The 20,838-nt window shown below is 32.9% G+C and overlaps 4 protein-coding genes and 1 pseudogene across 6 annotated transcripts; 2 read left to right on the forward strand and 3 right to left on the reverse strand.

The window, feature by feature from the left end:
• Positions 1–2,745: 2,745 nt before the first annotated feature.
• LOC115714335 (pentatricopeptide repeat-containing protein At2g33680-like) lies at positions 2,746–4,988 on the reverse strand. Its single transcript, XM_030643001.2, has one exon. It carries the CDS (start codon positions 4,986–4,988, stop codon positions 2,856–2,858), a length of 2,133 nt encoding a protein of 710 aa, XP_030498861.2. The 3' UTR covers positions 2,746–2,855.
• A 143-nt stretch (positions 4,989–5,131) lies between these two features.
• LOC115714336 (probable UDP-3-O-acyl-N-acetylglucosamine deacetylase 1, mitochondrial) lies at positions 5,132–9,137 on the forward strand. Of its 2 annotated transcripts, XM_030643002.2 has the most exons (7): positions 5,132–5,272; positions 5,372–5,686; positions 6,328–6,534; positions 6,790–6,891; positions 7,210–7,274; positions 7,681–7,825; positions 8,774–9,137. In XM_030643002.2, the coding sequence occupies exons 1-7, from the start codon at positions 5,213–5,215 to the stop codon at positions 8,822–8,824; spliced, it is 945 nt and encodes a 314-aa protein (XP_030498862.2). In that variant the 5' UTR covers positions 5,132–5,212; the 3' UTR covers positions 8,825–9,137. The 2 variants fall into 2 exon arrangements, with proteins under 2 accessions (XP_030498862.2, XP_030498863.2); XM_030643003.2 differs by lacking the exon at positions 7,681–7,825.
• LOC133037514 (5S ribosomal RNA) lies at positions 5,985–6,094 on the forward strand (annotated as a pseudogene).
• Positions 9,138–10,431: 1,294 nt separating the features above from the next.
• Positions 10,432–14,460, reverse strand: LOC115711923 (E3 ubiquitin protein ligase RIE1). Its single transcript, XM_030640118.2, has 5 exons — positions 13,725–14,460; positions 12,137–12,256; positions 11,486–11,618; positions 11,228–11,386; positions 10,432–10,900 (listed from the first exon to the last, which is right to left on the reverse strand). Exons 1-5 carry the CDS (start codon positions 14,222–14,224, stop codon positions 10,739–10,741), a joined length of 1,074 nt encoding a protein of 357 aa, XP_030495978.2. The 5' UTR covers positions 14,225–14,460; the 3' UTR covers positions 10,432–10,738.
• A 999-nt stretch (positions 14,461–15,459) lies between these two features.
• On the reverse strand, positions 15,460–20,711 carry LOC115711924 (AP-3 complex subunit sigma). 2 transcript variants are annotated; one of them, XR_009687201.1, is made up of 8 exons: positions 20,517–20,688; positions 20,389–20,431; positions 20,239–20,300; positions 20,051–20,147; positions 19,605–19,675; positions 19,076–19,167; positions 18,844–18,959; positions 15,460–15,729 (listed from the first exon to the last, which is right to left on the reverse strand). XR_009687201.1 is itself a non-coding variant. In XM_030640119.2 (7 exons), the coding sequence occupies exons 1-7, from the start codon at positions 20,583–20,585 to the stop codon at positions 18,896–18,898; spliced, it is 498 nt and encodes a 165-aa protein (XP_030495979.1). In that variant the 5' UTR covers positions 20,586–20,711; the 3' UTR covers positions 18,655–18,895. The 2 variants fall into 2 exon arrangements, 1 of the variants encoding a protein (XP_030495979.1); XM_030640119.2 differs by lacking the exon at positions 15,460–15,729 and having other exon boundaries at positions 18,655–18,959; positions 20,517–20,711.
• Between the last annotated feature and the right edge of the window lie 127 nt (positions 20,712–20,838).

Genomic DNA, 20,838 nt, shown 5'->3' on the forward strand with positions numbered 1-20,838 from the left:
AAAAGTACTCTCCTTCTCTCCCATAACTTAGCATGGAGGTAAAAAAGGTTAGTACTTTAATATATATTAGATTATGATTTTTCGCAAAAGGATTCAACATGATCATAGAGAAATGAGAATAATGCTCTCTTTCTGACTATCTTTTACAATTTACAGTCCTCTCATTACTTGACACGAGTAATAAAGACTTAAGAGTTAATATTCTAATAATAATAATATTTCATACATCGAGCAAGGGGCACATAAAATAGGGTGAGAGTAGAGTGCTGCTAGTACTTCATTACATACATAAACAAAGCATATCCATAAATGTAACTTGAGAGCCTATATACTTCAATTAATTACCAATTTTCTTGAGCAACCAAACTCAGAGAGGCCAAAAGGAACACCAAAAAGTCTCCATAAGATCCATTTCATAGTATTGCACTTTAAATAAAGGCACCTTTAAAAAAAATAATTATGCAATGTAAACCTAGTTGAATATTTCCTTAAATAAAAATAAAAATAGTGTCTTAATAAATAAAGGTCATTGTATAACTCACCTTAATGGCGATAGAGCAACACTATGTGAGAGAGTTCATCACCCATTGCCACATAATAAAATTCGATATTAAGGGAATCCCACAACATAAATTGAGCACTGTTAGTGCTAATATATTGCTCTCAGCAATTTGGAAGTGGACGTAAGAACCCAAATTAATCCAATAAACCATGGTTAGAAAATATCGGAAAAAGAAAAAGATTTTTGATTCTGGTTTCTGGTAGAATACACATAAAAACCAACAGATTATTCAATAACATAATGAAACGAAGGGATTTGGAAATTCAAGCTAGGTTTACCGTCAAAGAGAGTATGAACTTTTGAGTTCTTATGTTGTAACCTTCTTTTGAGATCTTTTACAACATCTTTTGCCTGCCTGCACATTCAAATTGATAGTTTTATAGTTTATCAAGTAACACCATAGATATTCATACAAACACATATAGGTACATACATAATTATATATATACACATATATTTATGAAAATAGTGCGCAACTAAAAATAAATGGAAAAAATCGTATTTTTTTTTGTTTCTCTTCCAACTTTAATTTAAATACAGTAGAATTTAAGCAATAACATGTTGGGTGAAAAGATTGACTATCAAAATTTAAGAGAAACCCACCAAAAATATCTCTTATTAAAAGTAGTATATTACTATTCTCAAATGGGTTTCTTAAGCCATGCTTACACTTTTCACAACCTAAAAAAATTAGTGAAAGAAATAAATGTTTTTCTTCGAATTTCCGTGACTATTCTTAAATTTCTTTCAAAACCACAATTTGAATATGGAAAAAGACTAAAACTTTTGCAGAAGACTTAAAACTATTAAAAAAATTAATAAATCAATCACAAAAATAAAATTATGAAGAGAAATATCATATGACATATGCCAAAAGAAGAAACAAAAATCAAAGTCAAACCCACCGCATAATATTTATGTATTATAAAAGTACTCTCCTTTTCTCCAAATAGTAGAAATATTTTATCTTCCTCCCTCAATCGCATTCAATTGCTGAAATTCTCAACATTTCAGTCGTAGAAATTTTTTATCTTCCTCCCTCAACATTTCGGTCGTAGAAATTTTTTATCTTCCTCCCTCAATCGCGTTTATAATTGATGAAATTTTCAATTGTAAGAATTTTTTCCCCTTCCTCAATCGCAAAAAAAGGAGGTTGTTTTAGATTTGTTTGTTATTATTTGGATTTGTTTTATTATTATTTTATTATATATAAATAATATTTTATTATTTTATTAAATAAAAATAAAAAGTCACCCTGAATTTCTCATAAACCAAGAATTTCAGTTATATAGATACACTTTATATAGAATAGATATATTTTTATTAAGCACACTAGTAATTAACAGAGTCCAACACCACTATAAGGTGGAGTATATAAACCGTTAGTGATTATTTATAATATTTCATAATAGTGCTAAGTATTCTAGTGCCTTTTTTTGTTTCAACCCAACCATAAACAATGACCAAAGGAAGCACCTTTAACAATAGCTTTATACTAGTGTTATAAAATAATAGGAAAATTAAGTTTTTTAAAAAGTAAATAAATGATAATAATTTTATTAATTTTTATAATGCATATCAAAAAAATTTCTATTACCACTCATTTGTTTTCATTACTCCCAAATAGTAATTGTGAACTTAATATTGTATTCACTTTGACTTCTTGCTTTTGTACTTTTTTATTAATGTTATAAATATATGAAAATACATTTCAAATCATGACACTAATAGTTAAAGATAATCTAATGTAGTTATGTTTGATGTAAGTGTTAGAGCCTTGCAGATTTGAAGTGGTATATATTTGAGTCAAATTTTATGTAGGTAGTATCACTCTAACTCTATCTCAGTATCACTCTAACTCTATCTCAAACTCACGTCAAGTATATAAAATTGCACCCCACTCCATTACCCATTAAGGCGAGTAATCTCCGCCCTATTACCCGTCCCAACAGGTCAAATTTTCATCACTACTTATCCTACTAGTAGTTATAAAAAAAAATATTGATATGGGCACTCCACTCACACTCAAACCCAAGCTTGCACTTACTAAACTTCAGCTTAACACACCACATGTCCTTGTGTTCTTTGGAGGTGTATTTTGCTAGACATATCATCAACAACATGATATCTCACTTAGTAATAAAAAAAAACATGATATCTCACTTAACAAGAATTGCAGGTGATTATATCTGCATTCAATCATTATTTTTGTTTTCTTTTCTCATATTTCATTGAATCAAAATTGTTAGAATAGATCAATGTATATACTTCCCACAAAATGAGCTTTGATCACTTAAACAGCAAAAGAATATGCAGAAGCTAGTTCAAATGTAGGGAGACAGTCTTCTTCATCCATAATGTGCTTCCATAGCCTTCGTATCTCGGCACGTATATCTCCAATCTGTGGATGCAACTCATCACCAACAACAAACACATGAACTCTACTCTTCAACTCAATCCAGCTGCAACCAGGCTCTTTACTAACACCTCGTAATTTCATCAATCTTCGAACCCGTTCAACGTCTTCTTTTCTACCCAAAGAAGCATATACACTTGACAAAAGAACATAAGCTGATGATTCTTGTGATCCTAACTCCATTAGCTTCTCTCCAGCATAGGCTCCCAGCTCAAAATCTCGATAATTTCTACAAGCGCTTAGCAAAATTCGCCATAAACACATGCCATGATCAATTGTGGCTGACTCTATAAACTCTTTAGCTTCTTTAAGTTTTCCAGCGCGGCTCAGGATGTCAACCATACAAGCATAGTGCTCAACTTTCGGTACTAAGCCAAACTTGTCGAACATCATGTTGAAGTAAGACCAGCCCCTATCCACCAACCCCATGTGGCTGCAAGCTGATAACACATTCACAAATGTGATATAGTCTGGTTTTGTGCCTTCATATAACATCTCTTCAAAGAGTTGAAGAGCTTCATTACCATGGCCATTGTGAGAAAGCCCAGATATCATAGCATTCCAAGATATGATATCTTTTGTAACCATCCTCCTAAACACCTTGTTACCATCTTCCAAACTACCACACTTTGCATACATGGTAGAAAGAGCACTTCCTACTGGTATTTCGAGACCAAGTCCGTACTTAATCGTCCGGCCATGGATTTGCTTTCCTTGTTCCAAAGCAGCTAAGCTTGAACAAGCTTTCAAAACACTAGCCATAGTTAGCTCATTAGGCATAATACCCTCCATCTGCATTCTACAATACAAATTCAAAGCAGCTTCATTATCACCATTAGTAACATACCCTCCAATCATAGAAGTCCAAAGAACAATATCAGGTTCTAGTAAATAATCAAATCCCTTTCGAGCATCACTAATGCTAGAACATTTAGCATACATATCTACCAAAGCTGTCATCACATACATTTGAGACTCAAATCCCAGCTTAAGTGAATAGCCATGGATTTGTTTCCCTTCTTCAATTGCACTAAGATCACTACAAGCATTAATCACCCCAACAAAGGTAAACTCACTAGGACTAATCCCAGCAAAATGCATACTTGAAAAAAGCTTCAAAGCCTTTTCAAAGTCACCACTTTGAGCAAGACCAGTCACCATTGCTGACCATGTAATGGAGTTCTTATCATCAAAAAGTGTAAACATTTGAAGTGCATTATCTGAACTACCACATTTCGAATACATTGTAACAATAGCATTTCCCACAGCAGAAAAACACAACAACCCATATTTCAAAGCAAGACAATGAATTTTCTTACCAGTATCCAATAGTTCAGGAACTGTCAAACCACTAAGAACACTAGTGAAAATAAACTCATTCCCACTCTCATCTTCCTCAATCCGCACCAACCCGAAAAGCTCCAAAGCCTCTTTCGCCATTCTTTGAGAAGCATACCCAGAAATCATAGCAGCAAAAGACACTAAATTTCTCTCAGACATTTCATCAAACACCTTTCGGGCATCCGAAACAATACTCGATTTGCAGTACAAATTCAAAAGCGAACTACCAACAAACACATCCCCAAAACACCCAATCTTAAACGCAACCGCTTGAGCTTGCCGGCCACCTGTAACATCCAAACCGCCGGAGAAAACTCCGGCGAAAGTGTGTGCATTAGGCAATACATTCTCCACCATCATACCCTTCAAAAGCTCCATCACCACACCCAATGAAGAAGAAGAACCCAGTTGAGAACAGCCATTGATGAGGCAATTCCATGAAACTACGTCTCTGCATGGAATTCGATCGAAAACGATTCTAGCTTTGACCAAGTCCCCGCATTTAGCATAAAGATTGACGATACAATTCGCTATATATAAGCAAGAAGAAGCTTGACCGTTTCTAATGAGTCTACCGTGAAAGGCCTTACCTTTAGGCAAGTTTCGCTTTTGAATCAACTCAACGAGTTCGGAGAAGAATGGTCTGGACTGAGGTGGTAACCAAGGCATAAATAATTCGCATAAACCCTAAAAAGGAAGATTCGAGGTTGGTTCTTCTTCGTTATTACTTGATAGTACGGACAAGGAAACTGTACATTGAAGCGAAAAAGGTTCGGTCTTGGACTGTTGGATAGTGTAAAACAATGCTAAAACGACGTCGTTTTGGGTCTTAACCTGTTTATGTAAGAAACCACCGACTGAGTGAAAACTAGCCGCCGCCATTTCTCATTGATATGACTCTTTCCAGTGCTTTCAATGTTCTCAAGTCCTCCAAATTCATTTCATGGAAATCGGTACTCTCTCTCTCTCTCTCTCTCACTCTCTATATATATATATATATATGCGTGTGTATACATGTAAGTGGTTTAATTTTGTGATTGATTTGAGTACAGACCGGTAGATTTCAGCAAACTCTGGCAGGTTATATAGAAAGAACGGGGAAAGCTCTACACTCCGGTAAAGTTTCGACAGTGAAAATATGGCCGGGGTTCGCCGGAGAAGGGAGATATTTCGATTTCCGATCAAATGTAATTCCTGCTACGATCGATTACGCCACAGAATCGCCTCTGTGCACCACGCTATGCAAAGATGGTTATAGAATTTCAACCATCGAACACTTGCTTTCGGCTTTGGAAGCCATGGGAGTCGATAATTGTCGAATTGAGATAGCGAATTCGGAACCTGTAGGAGATGATCACCACGTTGAGGTTCGAACCTTCAAAAATTTGTCTAACAAAAAAAAAAAAAAAGAGAGACAGCTCAGTAATCAAACATTTTTGGCTTTTCCTAACCAAATTATTTTTTCGCAATTCGTGTTGGCGTGTCGAGTTGAAAATTTTTCAACACAAACATGAATCTTGACACGAAAAATTTATAAAACATGAACACCAACACAGTTTGCATAAAATTCTGATTCAGTGTCAAACTTACAAAATCTCGTATCGTGTTCATATTGTATTAGCGTGTTATAAGGTAAATTAATGTTTTTAGTGTCATTGTGGGTGCGATCATACCAGCACTAATGCACCGGATTCCATCAGAACTCTGGAGTTAAACGTGTTTGGGCGAGAGTAATACTAGGATAAGTGACCTGGGAAGTTCTCGTGTTAAAAAAATGTTTTTAGTGTCATTGTCACATGAACTTTTCAAATTTATATTTGCATAATTTTTCTTGCCACCCCTTCATTAAATCATTGGATAAAGCACAGATTTTTGCTTTGTTTTATTGAATGTAAAACCCAGAGATGTCTAGCTTCATGAACAAGGAGCTTGAATAAGGTTTTTGGGTAAGCAAGACAATTTATGGTCAGTAAAATTAGCCACAAGTGAGTGAGTCATTGTATTGCAGGTTCCAATTTTTGATGGATCAGCAAGTGAGTGGGTGGAAGCAATAGAAGAGGTTGGTTTGAAGATGGCAACAGATGAGTGTGGGAATAGTTATGAAAAGATGGCAGCACATGTAAATAAACCGATTCGAATTCGGAAGAAAGGTTCTTTTGTGGCTGCATTTCCATCTCCAAAAGTTTCCATCACTTGTGGGATTGACTTTCCCCAGGTATTACATGTGATTATTGGATTTAAAACTTTGATTATTAGCTTCTAAATCTCCTTAAACTAATGTTATTTGAATTGACATATTGAACAGAATCTTATTTCCCAAACCTTTTCAGTTGAGTTGGACTGAAATCACTTCATTTGGAATTGCATTATTTTGAGAATTGGTTGAAAATTTAGTAATACTTGATAAAATTGAGTTGAATTGAAAGAATTACTTAGCTTCATTTAATGAAGCTTCAACAACACCTTGCAGGCCCCTGCTATTGGATCCCAGTGCTTGTCGTCGGTTCCTTTCGATAACTCTTATTACTCCAACCAAATAGCTTCATCAAGAACTTTTTGTATTTATGAAGAGGTCACTTCTAACATATCTCCCATCATTAGATTACTCTTCTTATGATTATCTATTTGTTTGTTTTATGAGTTTGGTACTTGTTTAGGAACCAACTCAAGTATGCTTTGTCTAACATAATAAAATCAAATCAAATCATGATCTATGCACTTTGCATGTTTTGTCCATTGTTCATTAAAACTAGTCTCACTCTTATTAATGTTGCTTATTAGCAAGACCACATATCTATGCCTGCCTATACAAATTTTACAATAAATTGGGATTTCCTTTCAAGATTGGTGGTGTCTGCTAATGCTAAATTATGATGGGAATTTGCTACAGGTGGAGAAAATGTACGAATTAGGACTCATCAAAGGTGGTGGACTAGAAAATGCAATTGTTTGTAGGTCAGAAGCTTCATTGTTTTTTTCTCTTTTTAAGATTTTAATGTCAATGCTGGACTAGAAACTAGCTATCTTACTTCAGTTCTACTTCTTGGATAAATGTTTTCTTAATTAGCTCTTAGAAAGCAATAAGAAGATATCTATTTCTTGATTTAAAACATTTTTCAAAAGCATAACCAAAGAGTCTTATTTCCTTACTAAATATGATTTTGATGATGAAACTCTTAGGCTTTAGCTTGGTTTGAACTAAAACAGATATTATCTATTTTGTATTGAGCTGGGACTGACTGATGTTAAATTTTTAATTTGGTGGAATGAAAGTTCTTAGACATCCATGCAGGCCTAATTCTTAGTTTGGTCAACAACTGATTTTCTGTTAAACTTATTTTTTCTTTCTTACATTTTACAGTGCTAGTAAAGGTTGGTTGAACCCTCCACTTCGTTTCCACGATGAACCTTGTCGCCATAAGGTCTTGGACCTTATCGGCGATCTTTCTCTTTTAGCAAGATTTGGGAATCAAGGGATTCCCGTGGCGCACATAGTGGTTTGCAAGGTGCGTGTTCCATCTTTTGTTTTATGTTTGACTGTCAAGGTTTATAAGTTTGTTTAAGAATCACCAACCATGTGTTAAATGGATTTGTGTGTTGTGTTTTTTATGGGAGCTATTAGTATCCCATATTGACTAAGTATAGGATTAGTTAGTAGTAAATAACTACTTAGTAACCCATCTTCCTCAAGCTAGCTTTTGGGAGTAAATTCTACCTAAGTGGTAGTGGTTGTATCTTATGGTATCAAAATTATTACTCTCAAATGGACATTAACTAAGGATGAGATTGGTTAGTGGTATATAACCATTTGGGCACTCTCCTTTCTTAAACTAGCTTTCGGGAGTGAGTTCTACCCAAGTGGTTGTATCGAATGGTATCAGAGCCATGCACTCTCAAGTGAGACCGAATCGCGTAAGGGCGACCTGTGGATTAGGCCCAGAATAAGCTACTGTAGAGTAAGCTATCGTAGAGTGAGTTGTCATGGATGTCGGCTTTTGGGAGTGAAAAAAATCATGGGCCATCATTGATGTCGGCTCCAAAGGAAAATGTACTGTTAAGAGCCAACATTGATCAATTATGGGATTGGTTGATTAATAATAGCCTCCTCCCCTCAAGCTAGTTTTTGGAAGCGAATTCTACCCAAGTGGTTTTTATTCGAATTATGTTCACTGTTATAATAATGGTGAACATAAAGAATGAAAGGTGGAAAAAACCTTTGCGGATAATCTTACATAATTTACTTTCTTCTAAGTTTGTTCCATTATCTTGTAAACGATTCAACAAGTTAGCTAACTTGGTTTTCAGATAATGGTGTGAAGAATGTTTTAAGAAACACCTAAAGAACAATTCCACCTTTCATTTAACTCAAAACCAAAAAGATATAAAGTTGGTTGAGTAAGTATGTATTGTTATTAACACTGATTCTTCTTCTTCTTCTTCTTTTTTTGGTTTAGGGTGGCCATGGACTGCATACCGATTTGGCGCGAGTTCTTTCAGTTAGTTAGCATCTGAAAGGGTTTTCACACATTTTCTTAGCTCCATTTTTAACACTTTGGGTAGGTGTGTATAAACATGAACTTAGAAGAATGATTTGACAATAGAAGAACTAGAATTTGGAATATAGTGTAGAGAACAAGTATTTAAGTTTAATGTAATTGTGGGATGCTTTGCTTATTGATTTCTTTGAAGTTTAATGTAACATAGGTTGGTAATTTACCCAATAGAAAATTGGTTTGTAATGATATTTTTAACTTTTTTTTTGTAGTGCTTTCCCTATACAATTTATTTTGATTATAATCATTTGAATTTTTAGCTAAATTCCTCATGCATAAAATCTTAGATAGTGATTGCATGAAACATTTAAGATGAGTTGGGCAAATCCTATCTTATCTTCATCAAAATAATCATAAATCACAATTGATATCTTCATTGTTTTGTAGCTATTGCTATGAAGATTAAAATGTCTCTATGTATATTTTCCCTCTAATTTGGCTCTTCGTTTCTTGAAATAGACATGAGACTGGCAAACCCCACCTTGACCTACTAAGGCTTGGCCCCCATTCCCTTTGTTTACATTGATAACTCAAATAATTATTTATATTGATTTGTTCTTTTTTAAAAAATAATAATAATAAAAAAAAAGCTTACAAATGTACTAATTTGTTTCTTCAAGTAAAAAAGGAAAAGGGAAAAAAACTATGAACCATGTCCTACTATTTGTATAGATATATCTCTCGCCGAAAATTAGTTTGTTGTTTTTTTACCTCGATAGTGTTTGTATTAGTTAAACTAGTTTAAGAAGACTTAGAAGAGAGGTATATCTGTAAATTGTATTTTGTTTTTTTATTAGTGTTATTAAAGAAATAAATGTTATTTACTTCTTTTTTTAATTTTAAATATTTAATAAGTATTTATATTGAATATACAAGCAAATCACTAACATATTGACATTAATAGTTTTAATAGACTAATATAGTAACAGAAATACAAAGTGTTAAATCCATCAAGGAAAAAAAATATAGTATATATGAACTCGAAAATATTAAGTATTTATATTGTAAATAAAATTTAACAAAATAAGAGAGCTAATCCGTCAAAAAAGAACATTTGATATATAATACAAAATTAAAAATATAAGATATTTATAAACATAATAAAATACAATTTGTAATTTAATCACTTTAATCTTTCATATTATTTCTTGGATGGGAATTATTGCTTGATGTTTCAAAAATGTCAAACAAAGACAAAAAAACATCAAGAGAGAGAAATACAATAATGGTACTTAATTATCCAATATCTGCAAATCCAAACACTTAGAACATTTAGAAAAGACCACCTTTGTTTTTTTTTCCCAAAGAAAAAAACTTTAAAAGAGAAATATTATTTATTCCTGCTTAAAGAGTAACATGGGTAAAGAGACCTTTACTAATTCTTGTTTAATCATGTTAACTGAAACAAATTTGAGTTGGGATTTGTAGGGTTGCACTTGCACCCAATTGAAGAACAGTGTAAAGTGTACTATTTATGAGAGAGAGAGAGAGAGAGAGAGAGAGAGAGAGAGAGAGAGAGTAGTGGCATCAATACCTACATTTACAGAACAGAGAGTGAGTAGTTCAATATGCTAATATTGCAAACAATCATTTCCTCCTGTCTACACAAAAACAAAAAAGACAAGCATGATTTTGGAGCCCTGCAAAGTGATTGCTGAGTGAGTTTTGCACAATCATGAAACAGCATATACAGAAACAAGCACTAACAGATCTCCAAATCATCTAAAATAGAAATCTGTTGACTCAATAAAAATAGCACTATGCTGTTGCTCTTCTTTCTGCCTTGACATTTTATGTACATAATAACAAACACTTGGGAAGACTGAAATCAAATATAGGCAGATCACTATATTTTATATAATTCCTCTAAACCTGTTCACTTCCTTTGAGAATGTTGTATTTGCAGAGTGGACACGTCGCGTTCATCTTCAACCATTTCACAATACACGTGGAATGAAAATGATGGTTGCAGGGGAGAGCGTGGAGATCTTCTCCGTCGTCATAGGGGACGAGACATATACAGCACTCCTGAAAATATAATGCCAAATGTAATCAATTTTAAGAAAAGAAATAAATAACAGCGGAATTTATAAGATCTATTCTTCTATTGACATTCAAGTTCAATAACCAGAAAACAAATTATTGAACTAAAAACAAACCATCTCGGAAAAGCCAATGTTAGGAAGTGGGATGTTAAATTGAATCGGGAAGCAATATAGAAATCTTTCATTACTATATTCTTCCAAGGTATGATAAAAAGTAGGTAGATTTTTCAAGTTCAGGTGAAAAAATGTAAAACAGCATTGACAACGAGAAATAAGAAACAAAGTACGCAGTATTAATGAAAACACATACAGCATCCTCAGGTAAAAGAATACGTTCAGTCGCCAAGTATTCGCTGCTTGTTCCTACAGGAACCATTTTTCCAGCTCCCGCACAAGGCTTTTCCTCGGTAGTTGATACTTGATACTTGAATTTCGGAAGAATACTAAGGTCTGCTTCTGATGCACCCTCCTAATTTGTAACAACGAACAAAAACCAAAGTTACAGAGAAAGGATCTTACATATGAAAATATTAATATGTAGACTAATGATTTCATGTTTACTATATACCTGCCCAGCAACGGCATAAAGAATTGCAATAATACATGGCAAACAGCAACAAAGGGCAATGCCGATTAAACATGCCAAAACAACACAAAAGATGGCAAAGAAGACATCAAATGCCAGAAAAACCACTGTCAACCTGCACAATTTTAGAATTCGAAATTTCAGAAACCTGCAGCTCTCTTCTGAAGAAATTTCAATGCACTGTGCAAACATGCAAAACAAAACATACACATGCACACCACAAGTACAGGGAATATTTCTAATGCCTTAAGCAGATAATGTATTAGTTGACAAAGAAAAGAAGGAAAGATATCATCTGTTTCAATAAAGTTATTAGTCTTTAAAATATAAGGGTGAGATTAGCTTATATCCAAAGAAAAGATTAGAAAAAAAAAAAAAAAAAAAAAAAAAGCTAGTGCGCGCAAGCTCATGTTAAAACTTGGGTAGATATGAAATTACACTTGTATTGGAAGGGAGATTTGGAAACTCAAATACTATGTCATAAACCGTGCTTTTTTTGTGGAAAAAGGAAAAGTGATTCTTATGCACGCACATACATTGTACATTTATAGGGTGTTGAGTACTATTTTCATTTAGCATGTAAATAACAAAATAACAAACTATAGAAAAGAAAAAGATTAGATTTTTCCATACCAGTACAATCTAGGAGCATTTTGCAGGAGAACATCACCGCCAGAGACTACCCAATAAAAGCCAAGTAGCCACCAGAGAAATGACACTACTGTGTTCCCCGATTCACAACGCTTTGTGAAACTAAACCATGCATAATAGAAAACAGTAACAAACTGTAAGCCGTATAAGACCAGTTCAAAGTGGCAGAAAATACAATAAACTAAAGGGATTGTATAAATAAGAGAAACAGAAGCTGAAATGATGGCTTTTTATGGTTTAACATTTTGATTTTATCAAATTTCAATAGGAATCCCATTCACTAACCTCAGCTTCTTATTATAAATTGAGCAATTAATGCCATATCATTTTAACAATTAAGTGTTAGCCTTATAATGTAGCCAGATGGAGAAAATATAAAACAGTGAAAAAAAATTTCAACATTTTTGTGTAGCAATTGTGAAATAATAATGAATTGAATTAAAAGAGAAAGAATGGATTTTTTTCATCCTCCAATCTGTTGTATCATCATTCATTAGTTTTTTCCCTTCGCAAACCAAACTGTTAATTATTATTCTTGGTTTTGGGACAAGTTTAGTTTAGATTGAGCTAATGATCAGTGACTTTCCTCCCCCACCCACACCACCAAACTATGCATCATTTACTATGATGCAAACACTTCTATTATGCTATTAGATTTCTGTACAATTAATTCCACACTGTTACAGTTCAGATGAAAGCAATTGTCACCAACTCTGAAGCTACCAGGTCTTTCAATTCAGCATATTCCCAGCAATATAATCAAATAAATACATCACTAAATCTTCTACAGGTCAGAATAATCAACTAAAGTGGTCCATTTCCGTGAGGATATTTATGTGTGAGCAAAAGAAAATTACAAGTTGGCTTTGTATCATTACTGACCCACCTAAATCAAGAGTAAGTAGAGACAGGAAAATTAACAGCAATAATGGTGAAGAACTCACAAAAGCAAAGGTAAACAAAACCTGAACTGAACTCTAGCAAACTAACTCTCCTTAGTTTCAAAGGCAAAACTGAAACGCAGATGACATTCCTACTCAAGCAACGAAATCAAAAGCTCATTAATGACCATAATATTTATCATTGAAAGTTAATGATAAATATTCCAGATGCTAGGTTTCATAAGAAGCTGGAAAAAGACAGGTCTTCCTATCTGCTGGGACTGAGTGCATAGGTGTCATTAAGTGGTTAGTGAGACAATGACAGGTCTGCCTCGGAAAGTCTCTAATGTGTTTTCATTTCTTTCTTTTCATTGCTCTTACCCAATTTTCCAACATAGGTGAGTCAAACAGAAAAAAGTTTTTGTCAGAAAAAGTCTGACAGTAACAACCATAATAACATTTCTCCACATATTAACACAAAAGAGAGTATTAGGCACACGGGTGCCTTGATCTTGGAAATCCCATCTAATGTATAGGCAGATAAACCCAAATGAAACAAGTGATCATTTTATCTAACCCCCAAAAAAAAGCATAGGACTTTGCTAAATTCCAATTCCTAAAACAAATTTTACAGTTAATTATATAAATAAAACCATACATTCGCAATCAAAAACGTAAAGAAATCTCACCTGGAACGACCAGAAATCCTCTGACCATACTCGTCTTCCTCATCAGAATCATTTCCAGAATTATCCCCAATTTCCGGCGATTCCTGATTCCTACGCCTCCTAACATTTCTCCTATGATACTCAACACCAACCAAAACGACATGGACAACACACTGTAGAGCATACCCACAAATCCATAGACGGATCGGCGTGTTAGGGCTTTCAGGAGCAGTAACAAACAGCATCACAACAGAAACCACCACAAACGCGGTGTTCCACATCACATCCAAAGCCACCACCGGCTTCGAGTACCCCCAATCGGCTCGGCGCTCCTCAAGCTCCCTAGCCGCCGTTTCCCTCACCAACATGGACGCGCCGCGCCGACCCGTAGCCCTTCCTAGAAGCATCGCTAACGTAGCGGGCCGAGCCGCCGAAGCTATGGGCTCGGAATTCGCATCATCGGCGGACTGCCGAGGCTGGAGCAGAGGCGCGTGGGAGTCACCCGAGGGTTCCGTCGACATCAATGACAGATTAAATATACAAATATATTAAAAAAATGATAAAGACTTTAGCTTTTTGAGTCAAGTAGGGATTGAGGGGGTTTTGGGGTTTGGAAGGGGGTGTTTGGGGGGCGAGAAAGTGATTTTCTTTAGAGAGAAAATTGGGATTGCGTGAGGTACAAGAGAGAATTTAGATAGAAAGAAAGAATGGTAGATACATATATACATACACATACATAATAATATTTTAAGTGACAGTTATGGATATGGACTTTTTAGTATTTTCTGTTATGTTCTTCTCTTCTTTGACTCACCGGTTTATTTTTCATTTATTTTATTTTTAATTGAATAGTTTTTTGGTAATAAATATTTGGGAAATTCTATAATGCACTTCCTTAAAAATGATACACCGATACATCTCTCTTTGTTTTAGTATTCGAAATAATTTTTTAGACAAATTTTTTCTCATGGTCATGTAAATTCTAGTTGTTTAAAACATCCTGCAAAATTTTAAGAAATTCGAAAAAGTTTAACATGCTGAAAATTGTGTTCAAGCAGTGTGTTGCACGTGTGACTATTTTATTTTATAGTCGTGTAAAATAGACTGTTTGAACATTGTTTTTCATATTGTAAATTATTTCGAATTTCTCAAAATTTTGTAGGATATCTTAAATAGCTATAACGTACATGAATATAAAAAAAAAAATTAAACTAAATTTTTTTTCTAGATGTCGAAACAAGTAGGGGTGCATCAATATATTCGTTTTACGGAGTGCATTGTAAAATCACCCTAAATATTTAAGTTTAATGGTATAATAATATTGGGAAGTTCTATAATGTACCCCTTTAAAATGGATATAGTGATGCACTCTTATCTCTTTTAGCACCTGAAATAACTTTTTAGTCAAATTTTTTCTCATGGTCATATATGTTATAGTTATTTAAGACATCCTGCAAAATTTTAAGAAATTTAGAAAAGTTTAACCCACCGAAAACTATGTTCAAACAGTGTATTGCACGTGTGACTATTTTATTTTATACGCGTGTAAAATAAACTGTTTGAACATTATTTTCTATATTGTAAATTATTCGGAATTTCTCAAAATTTTGTAGATTATCTTAAATAGTTATAACGTACATGAATATGAAAAAAAAAAATAGACTAAAAAAAATTTCTCGATCCCGAAACAAGTCAAGGGTGTATCAGTACATCCCTTTTGAGAGGGTGCATTCTAGAATCACCCAATAATATTAATGGAATTACCATATGTCAAAGATTATTACCATTAAAAATTAAATTAAGTATTTATTTGAAACTGTCAATTAAACTTAAGTATTTATACCATAAATTACTTTTTTTAACTTTAAAGTAGTTTGGTACAATTTAATGTCAGGACTCACACTTTTTTTAGGGACCACTTTATTTGATGAGAAAAGAAAATACTTAAAGATGAGGCGTCTATTTCATCCAATAAAACTCATTATTTATCTTAAAAGCATACTTAGAGTATCTCCAATGATAGTATCTAAAAAATATTTGATGAGAAAAAAAATTTAGGTGTTAAAATATAAGGATGTTATACCATTTGAAATAAAAGAATGTTATTCTTAAGATTTGTATGATATCATACAATGACATTGATGTTATATTTTTTAAAAAAATAAAAAACTAAATGTGGACCATAATAATTTAATAAAGAAAAAGATTTATATATATATAATAATATGTGAGATCATAATTATAATTATAGTATTTTTAAAATGTATTATATTATTTAACACTATGTTTAGTAGGAGGGGGAGATGGGTGGATTGAGAGTGATGGAAGGTTAGATTAAATCACTTGTTTGGCAAGAGGGAGAGAATGAGGGAGAGGAGAGATAGAGGGAGACATTCTCCCTCCAAACTTTCAAAATTTAATTCCTCCAAATTTAGAAGGATTATATAGAAAGACAAAATATATTTTGCAAAGTACAATAGTTACCCTTAAAAAAATAATAAAATTTTATTTTTAAAAGGATAATTTTGTAATTTTACTAATCAATTTTTTCTCCATCCTTCCCACCTCACATCTAATACAAAAGAGATTAACAATCCTCTCGATTCCTCTTACTCCTCATTCTCTCTAACCTCTCCATCCATCCTACTCTCCCTCCCTCCTACCAAACATAGCTAAATGTTTTTTAGAAATAAATGCTACAAATAATGTGTAAAAAACATAAAATAAAATATTATATCTTTCGATGATGTAAAAATATATAACACCAATGTTACGATTAGAGATGTTCTTAATTCATCTATAGCCTCAATATTATAGTTAATATAAGAGAGAAATACTTTAAGAAAGCTAGATAATAAAGCTTTAAATGTTTAAAAATAAAATACTGAGCCCATCTCAATTCTACTAACAAAACAATAATTTATGTTTAAAAACTATTAACCATTCACAGTAAACCACGTGGCAAAAAATAAGCTGCATATTAGAAAATATATTGGGAAATATATAAAGTGATTATGGTATTTGAATGAGTCAACTAAATCTCGATTTTTCTATATATGTTTCCCACTATTATTAAGATTTTTTTTTACATATAAAATGTTAAGTACTTTAACAAGTATTGTTTGGTTGGTGGCAGCATTATGTTTTCAGAATTTAATTTTGGTTGATGCCACTTTTAATGAGTACTATTTTTTTTGTTTTTTTTTTCACTGAGTTTGAGAATTTAATGAGGCCAGCTTTTTCTTAAGAAAAAACCTTAAACATTAGATGTTAAAATATATTATTTTATTTCCTTTTTCTTTCTCTTTACTCGATCCTTATCCAAATGTTTCGTTCTAAGGTAATAATAGTGTGGTACTTATAATAATTATGGCTATAAATACATTACTATATCTTATATTTTTATTTAAGCTTTTAATTATTTTATTAAAATATAAATTGATTAATATTTTTTTTATCCTTTTAGTTTATAGTGTTAGTAATTTATAGTTGATGGACTTAATATTTGTATAAAATTTAATTAAAATAAAAGTGTGTTTTTGTAATTGTTGAATCCTTTTGTAACTCTATAAATATATATTATTTAATTATATAATTTTATTGAATTATTGATCTCCTTTGTTTTAAATAGTTAGAAAACTTAGAAGGTTAGTAGTGCACTACCAAACTCTTATTTCTCAATTATTTAAAAGATCATATATATTTTTTACATTATTAAATTATTCGTAGTGTCCGTATTATAAATTTATTGATCATTGGCAATATTATTACGTGCTCGCCCTTTTGGAAAATACTTAAGACATTTTAGTTCTTGTTCTATTCTTGTGGGAATAGTCATTAGGGATTAGACGGTCATCTAGTTGAAGCTGTGTCAACTAGTAAAGAAATTGAAGTTATTGGGGTCAAAGAGGCTCTAAGTTGGATTAAGACTCATAGTTTTTCTGATGTTGAAATTGAAACTGATTCATTGGTAGTGGTGCAAGCTATTAATAGAGAGGTTCAAATGTCATCCCAATTTGGAATGATAGTACAAGATTGTCGTATGATGGTCTCTTCTCTGAATAATGTGTTAATTTCTTTTGTTAAGCGATTTGCAAATAAAAGCGCGCACTGCGTTGCGAGAAAGTCTTATTTTTTGTCAGGTTGTATCTTTAGTGAGCTTAATGCTCCTTCTGATTTATTATCTATTGTAATGAATGAACGTTCTTGTTAAATAAAATTTTCTCCATTCAAAAAAAAATGTAAGCAATGTTTTAGTAAATAGTGATTTGAAAAAACTTGTGTAGATGAAGCAGCCAAGTGGATTTGTGTGATGCTAATCATCCTAATCATGTTTGTCACAACTCTATAGGTTTGAACTTTGAAACAAGCTTCTCGTGCCTAGTTTAACAAACTGAAAATGGCCTTGCAAATGCAAATATCTACGTGGAATAACAAGACCCAAATCTTAAAGGTTGTTAATGATTTGAACACTCAGTTTGCTTTGAAGATTATTGATGAGTCTATTAACTACTTTATTGAATATGGAGTTTAAAGCTTGTTTCTTACACAAACCAAGCTTGTTATAGAAACACAGGTACATTTTGTGGATGGCTTTGAATGATCATCTGTTAATAAGAGATCTCCTGTGTGTGTGAAGCAGCCCCGGAATCCCAATCCCATTTGTTTTTTGACTGTATCTTTTCAAAGAAAGTGATCATTGAAGTCACTAGTTGGATGGGGTCAATTGATTGGTCTTGTAATCTTGTGGAGTGGAAAGCTAGAATGAAAACTTTGAAGCCTGGTCTGATCAATTTTGTGACTGCTTCGGTTTATGGCGGCTGTCGTCTACTATATTTGGTGCAATAGAATACCTCATTCAAAAATTGTTTCTATCCAATCTAAAAACTATGAGTTTTATTTTGTAACTTAGATAATCTCATTCCTAGAGAGAAAAATGTAATAGCCATGATTAAAAGCTTTTAATTACCTTCCTTTCTCTAGTAAATTTCCAAATAAATCAGCTGAGCTCATAAACTATTCACATAAAAGGCAACATTGAGCTATTAAAGTCACAACACAAACTTATAGATGTACACAAATATATGAACTATTTGCACCAAGTCTAAAACTTTGAGGATTGGATTGGTTAAGGGAGCACCTGCGACTGAAAACCGGGAAAATATCTGCTGCATATCATCGAAAAGCTTACGCTAACTCCGCCAACTAGAAACAGATTTCGGGACGAGAGAAATGGAATTCGAGGCTGTTTCTAACCTGCCATTATGTATGTAGCAATTGAGATAAAACAGTAATAAAGTTCACAAACTTGGCAGCACCCCAGAAAGAAATCAGAACAAAAGTATCGACAAAGTGAGAGAGAGCGAGAGTACTTGGATATCTCTTCAACGACCTTCATTACTTCTGTAGAGCTTGTTTCCAACACTAGACCTCCAAATACAATCTCATCTAATATGGTATGCATCTGAAAAAGTAACAACAATTTATCTCAGTCTTTAGTTGAAAAGAGATCTCTGCATTAATTGATACAGACATTTAGAGAAGTACTACATTGAATTTAAACCCTTTCTCTAATAAGATCACATCACATATAATAACCAATAAATATTTCTTTTTCGATTCATTCCTGAAATTGAATACCTCATTCAAAAATTGTTTCTATCCAATCTGTATGAATCAGTAATTTAACAAACAATGTTCACAATGTGGAACTTGGTGTTTATTTGGAAAATCTAGCAAGTTAGAGTCATAAGGTAGTGTGAGTGTATAATTCATAGGGTATTAGGCAGGCACAAAATGAGTCATAGCTAATACTAGTTTCACTTAGAAAGGAAGGACAATGATTAAACTAAATTATTTTCCTTAAAAAATACAGAAGACAAATAGGAGAGTTACAAGTACCTTGCTGTGGTTGAACACTATGTCAAGCTCACAAACATCTCTGAAGCATTTGTCCAATGTTTCCACAAATACTGAAAGTTATGAAAGTAAGGGTAAGTAATTATCAAAGCAAGAAATTAAAAGAAGAGAATAGAATTTATTTACATAGCATGTGACTTTCTGCAAACGAATTTGATCCTTGAAATTTATTTATGTGCTAACTGCTAGAATTTTATACCTTATTTTAATTGACATAAAATTCTAAAAATTGTTGACATTTATTGTGTTATTTGATAATTAATTATAACAGAAATTTTGATTAAAAGTTGTAAACTTTAGGGTATTGATCATTCTTTCATAACCACTAAATTTTAGTTGGGATTGGCCTGCATCAATGGCGGAAGATACACAATCTCTTTCATTGCTAAGAGTACATAAGAATTTAGGTTTGAAGCTTAGGGACAAACCTTGTATCAAATCAAGCATGGCAAGCTCATTTTCAGAACTATCAAATACAAACACAAAGTACAAAGTTGCAAAGTGTTTGTACACAAGACGAGTATCCTGAAATAACAGATCGCACCATAATCAAAAACATGAATAAAATGCTCAAATTCAAAGAACAATCAGAAATTCAAAGATCAGAGTAACTTACAGGACCGAAAAAGGGCTCGGCATCCATGAAATTGCTTACATTCTCAGCCCTACTGGAAAGTACTGTAGCAATGGAGAAAGAAAAATGAAGCAAAACAGAATATGAAAATGAAAATGAATTAGAAGAGAGATCATAATGAAGAGTGATAACCTGCATAGATGTTGCGAATGAGGTCCTGCTGTTTCTCCGGTGGCTGAAGTCAGAAAACAGGAAATGCGGTTACTGAGAAGCCAAATGAAATGGTAGTAACGGAATATCAGAGAAGAGAGAGAGAGAACCTGAACATCGTAGAATTTAGCAAGGCGAGGCTTGCCTTGGGTGTTTATCACCATTACCGATCGTATCATCTTCCTCTCCTCTCCAATCAACTTTAGGAAATTTGATTCATTTGGTTACAGTAGGCTCTTCAAAATTTGATCATGATTAACAAAAAATTGTTTTTTATTTTTAATAACAGAAAATTGTTTCATTGAAACAAATAGGTTTATTTGGTCTTATTTTTTTAAAATAATTTTTTAAAAAATAAAGTTATGAAAAGCAAAAATTTTGAAAATAATAAAATGTTGTCTTCTATTTTTTTTTTTTTCAATGTTATTTTTA

This window comes from Cannabis sativa, chromosome 4 (genome assembly GCF_029168945.1).
Source record: "Cannabis sativa cultivar Pink pepper isolate KNU-18-1 chromosome 4, ASM2916894v1, whole genome shotgun sequence".
NCBI lineage: Eukaryota > Viridiplantae > Streptophyta > Magnoliopsida > Rosales > Cannabaceae > Cannabis > Cannabis sativa.

Coding starts and splice junctions, on each gene's coding strand:
- LOC115711923 (XM_030640118.2), bottom strand. CDS start 14,224: ATGTCGACGGAACCCTCGGGTGACTCCCACGCGCCTCTGCTCCAGCCT. Junction 12,257..13,724: donor AGGATTTCTGGTCGTTCCAG/GTGAGATTTCTT, acceptor TGCATGGTTTAG/TTTCACAAAGCGTTGTGAAT. Junction 10,901..11,227: donor TTCTTTTACCTGAGGATGCT/GTATGTGTTTTC, acceptor TTATATTTTCAG/GAGTGCTGTATATGTCTCGT.
- LOC115711924 (XM_030640119.2), bottom strand. CDS start 20,585: ATGATACGATCGGTAATGGTGATAAACACCCAAGGCAAGCCTCGCCTT. Junction 20,301..20,388: donor CATTCGCAACATCTATGCAG/GTTATCACTCTT, acceptor CCATTGCTACAG/TACTTTCCAGTAGGGCTGAG. Junction 19,676..20,050: donor CATGCTTGATTTGATACAAG/GTTTGTCCCTAA, acceptor CATAACTTTCAG/TATTTGTGGAAACATTGGAC.
- LOC115714336 (XM_030643002.2), top strand. CDS start 5,213: ATGACTCTTTCCAGTGCTTTCAATGTTCTCAAGTCCTCCAAATTCATT. Junction 7,275..7,680: donor GAAAATGCAATTGTTTGTAG/GTCAGAAGCTTC, acceptor TACATTTTACAG/TGCTAGTAAAGGTTGGTTGA. Junction 7,826..8,773: donor CGCACATAGTGGTTTGCAAG/GTGCGTGTTCCA, acceptor TTTTTGGTTTAG/GGTGGCCATGGACTGCATAC.
- LOC115714335 (XM_030643001.2), bottom strand. CDS start 4,988: ATGCCTTGGTTACCACCTCAGTCCAGACCATTCTTCTCCGAACTCGTT.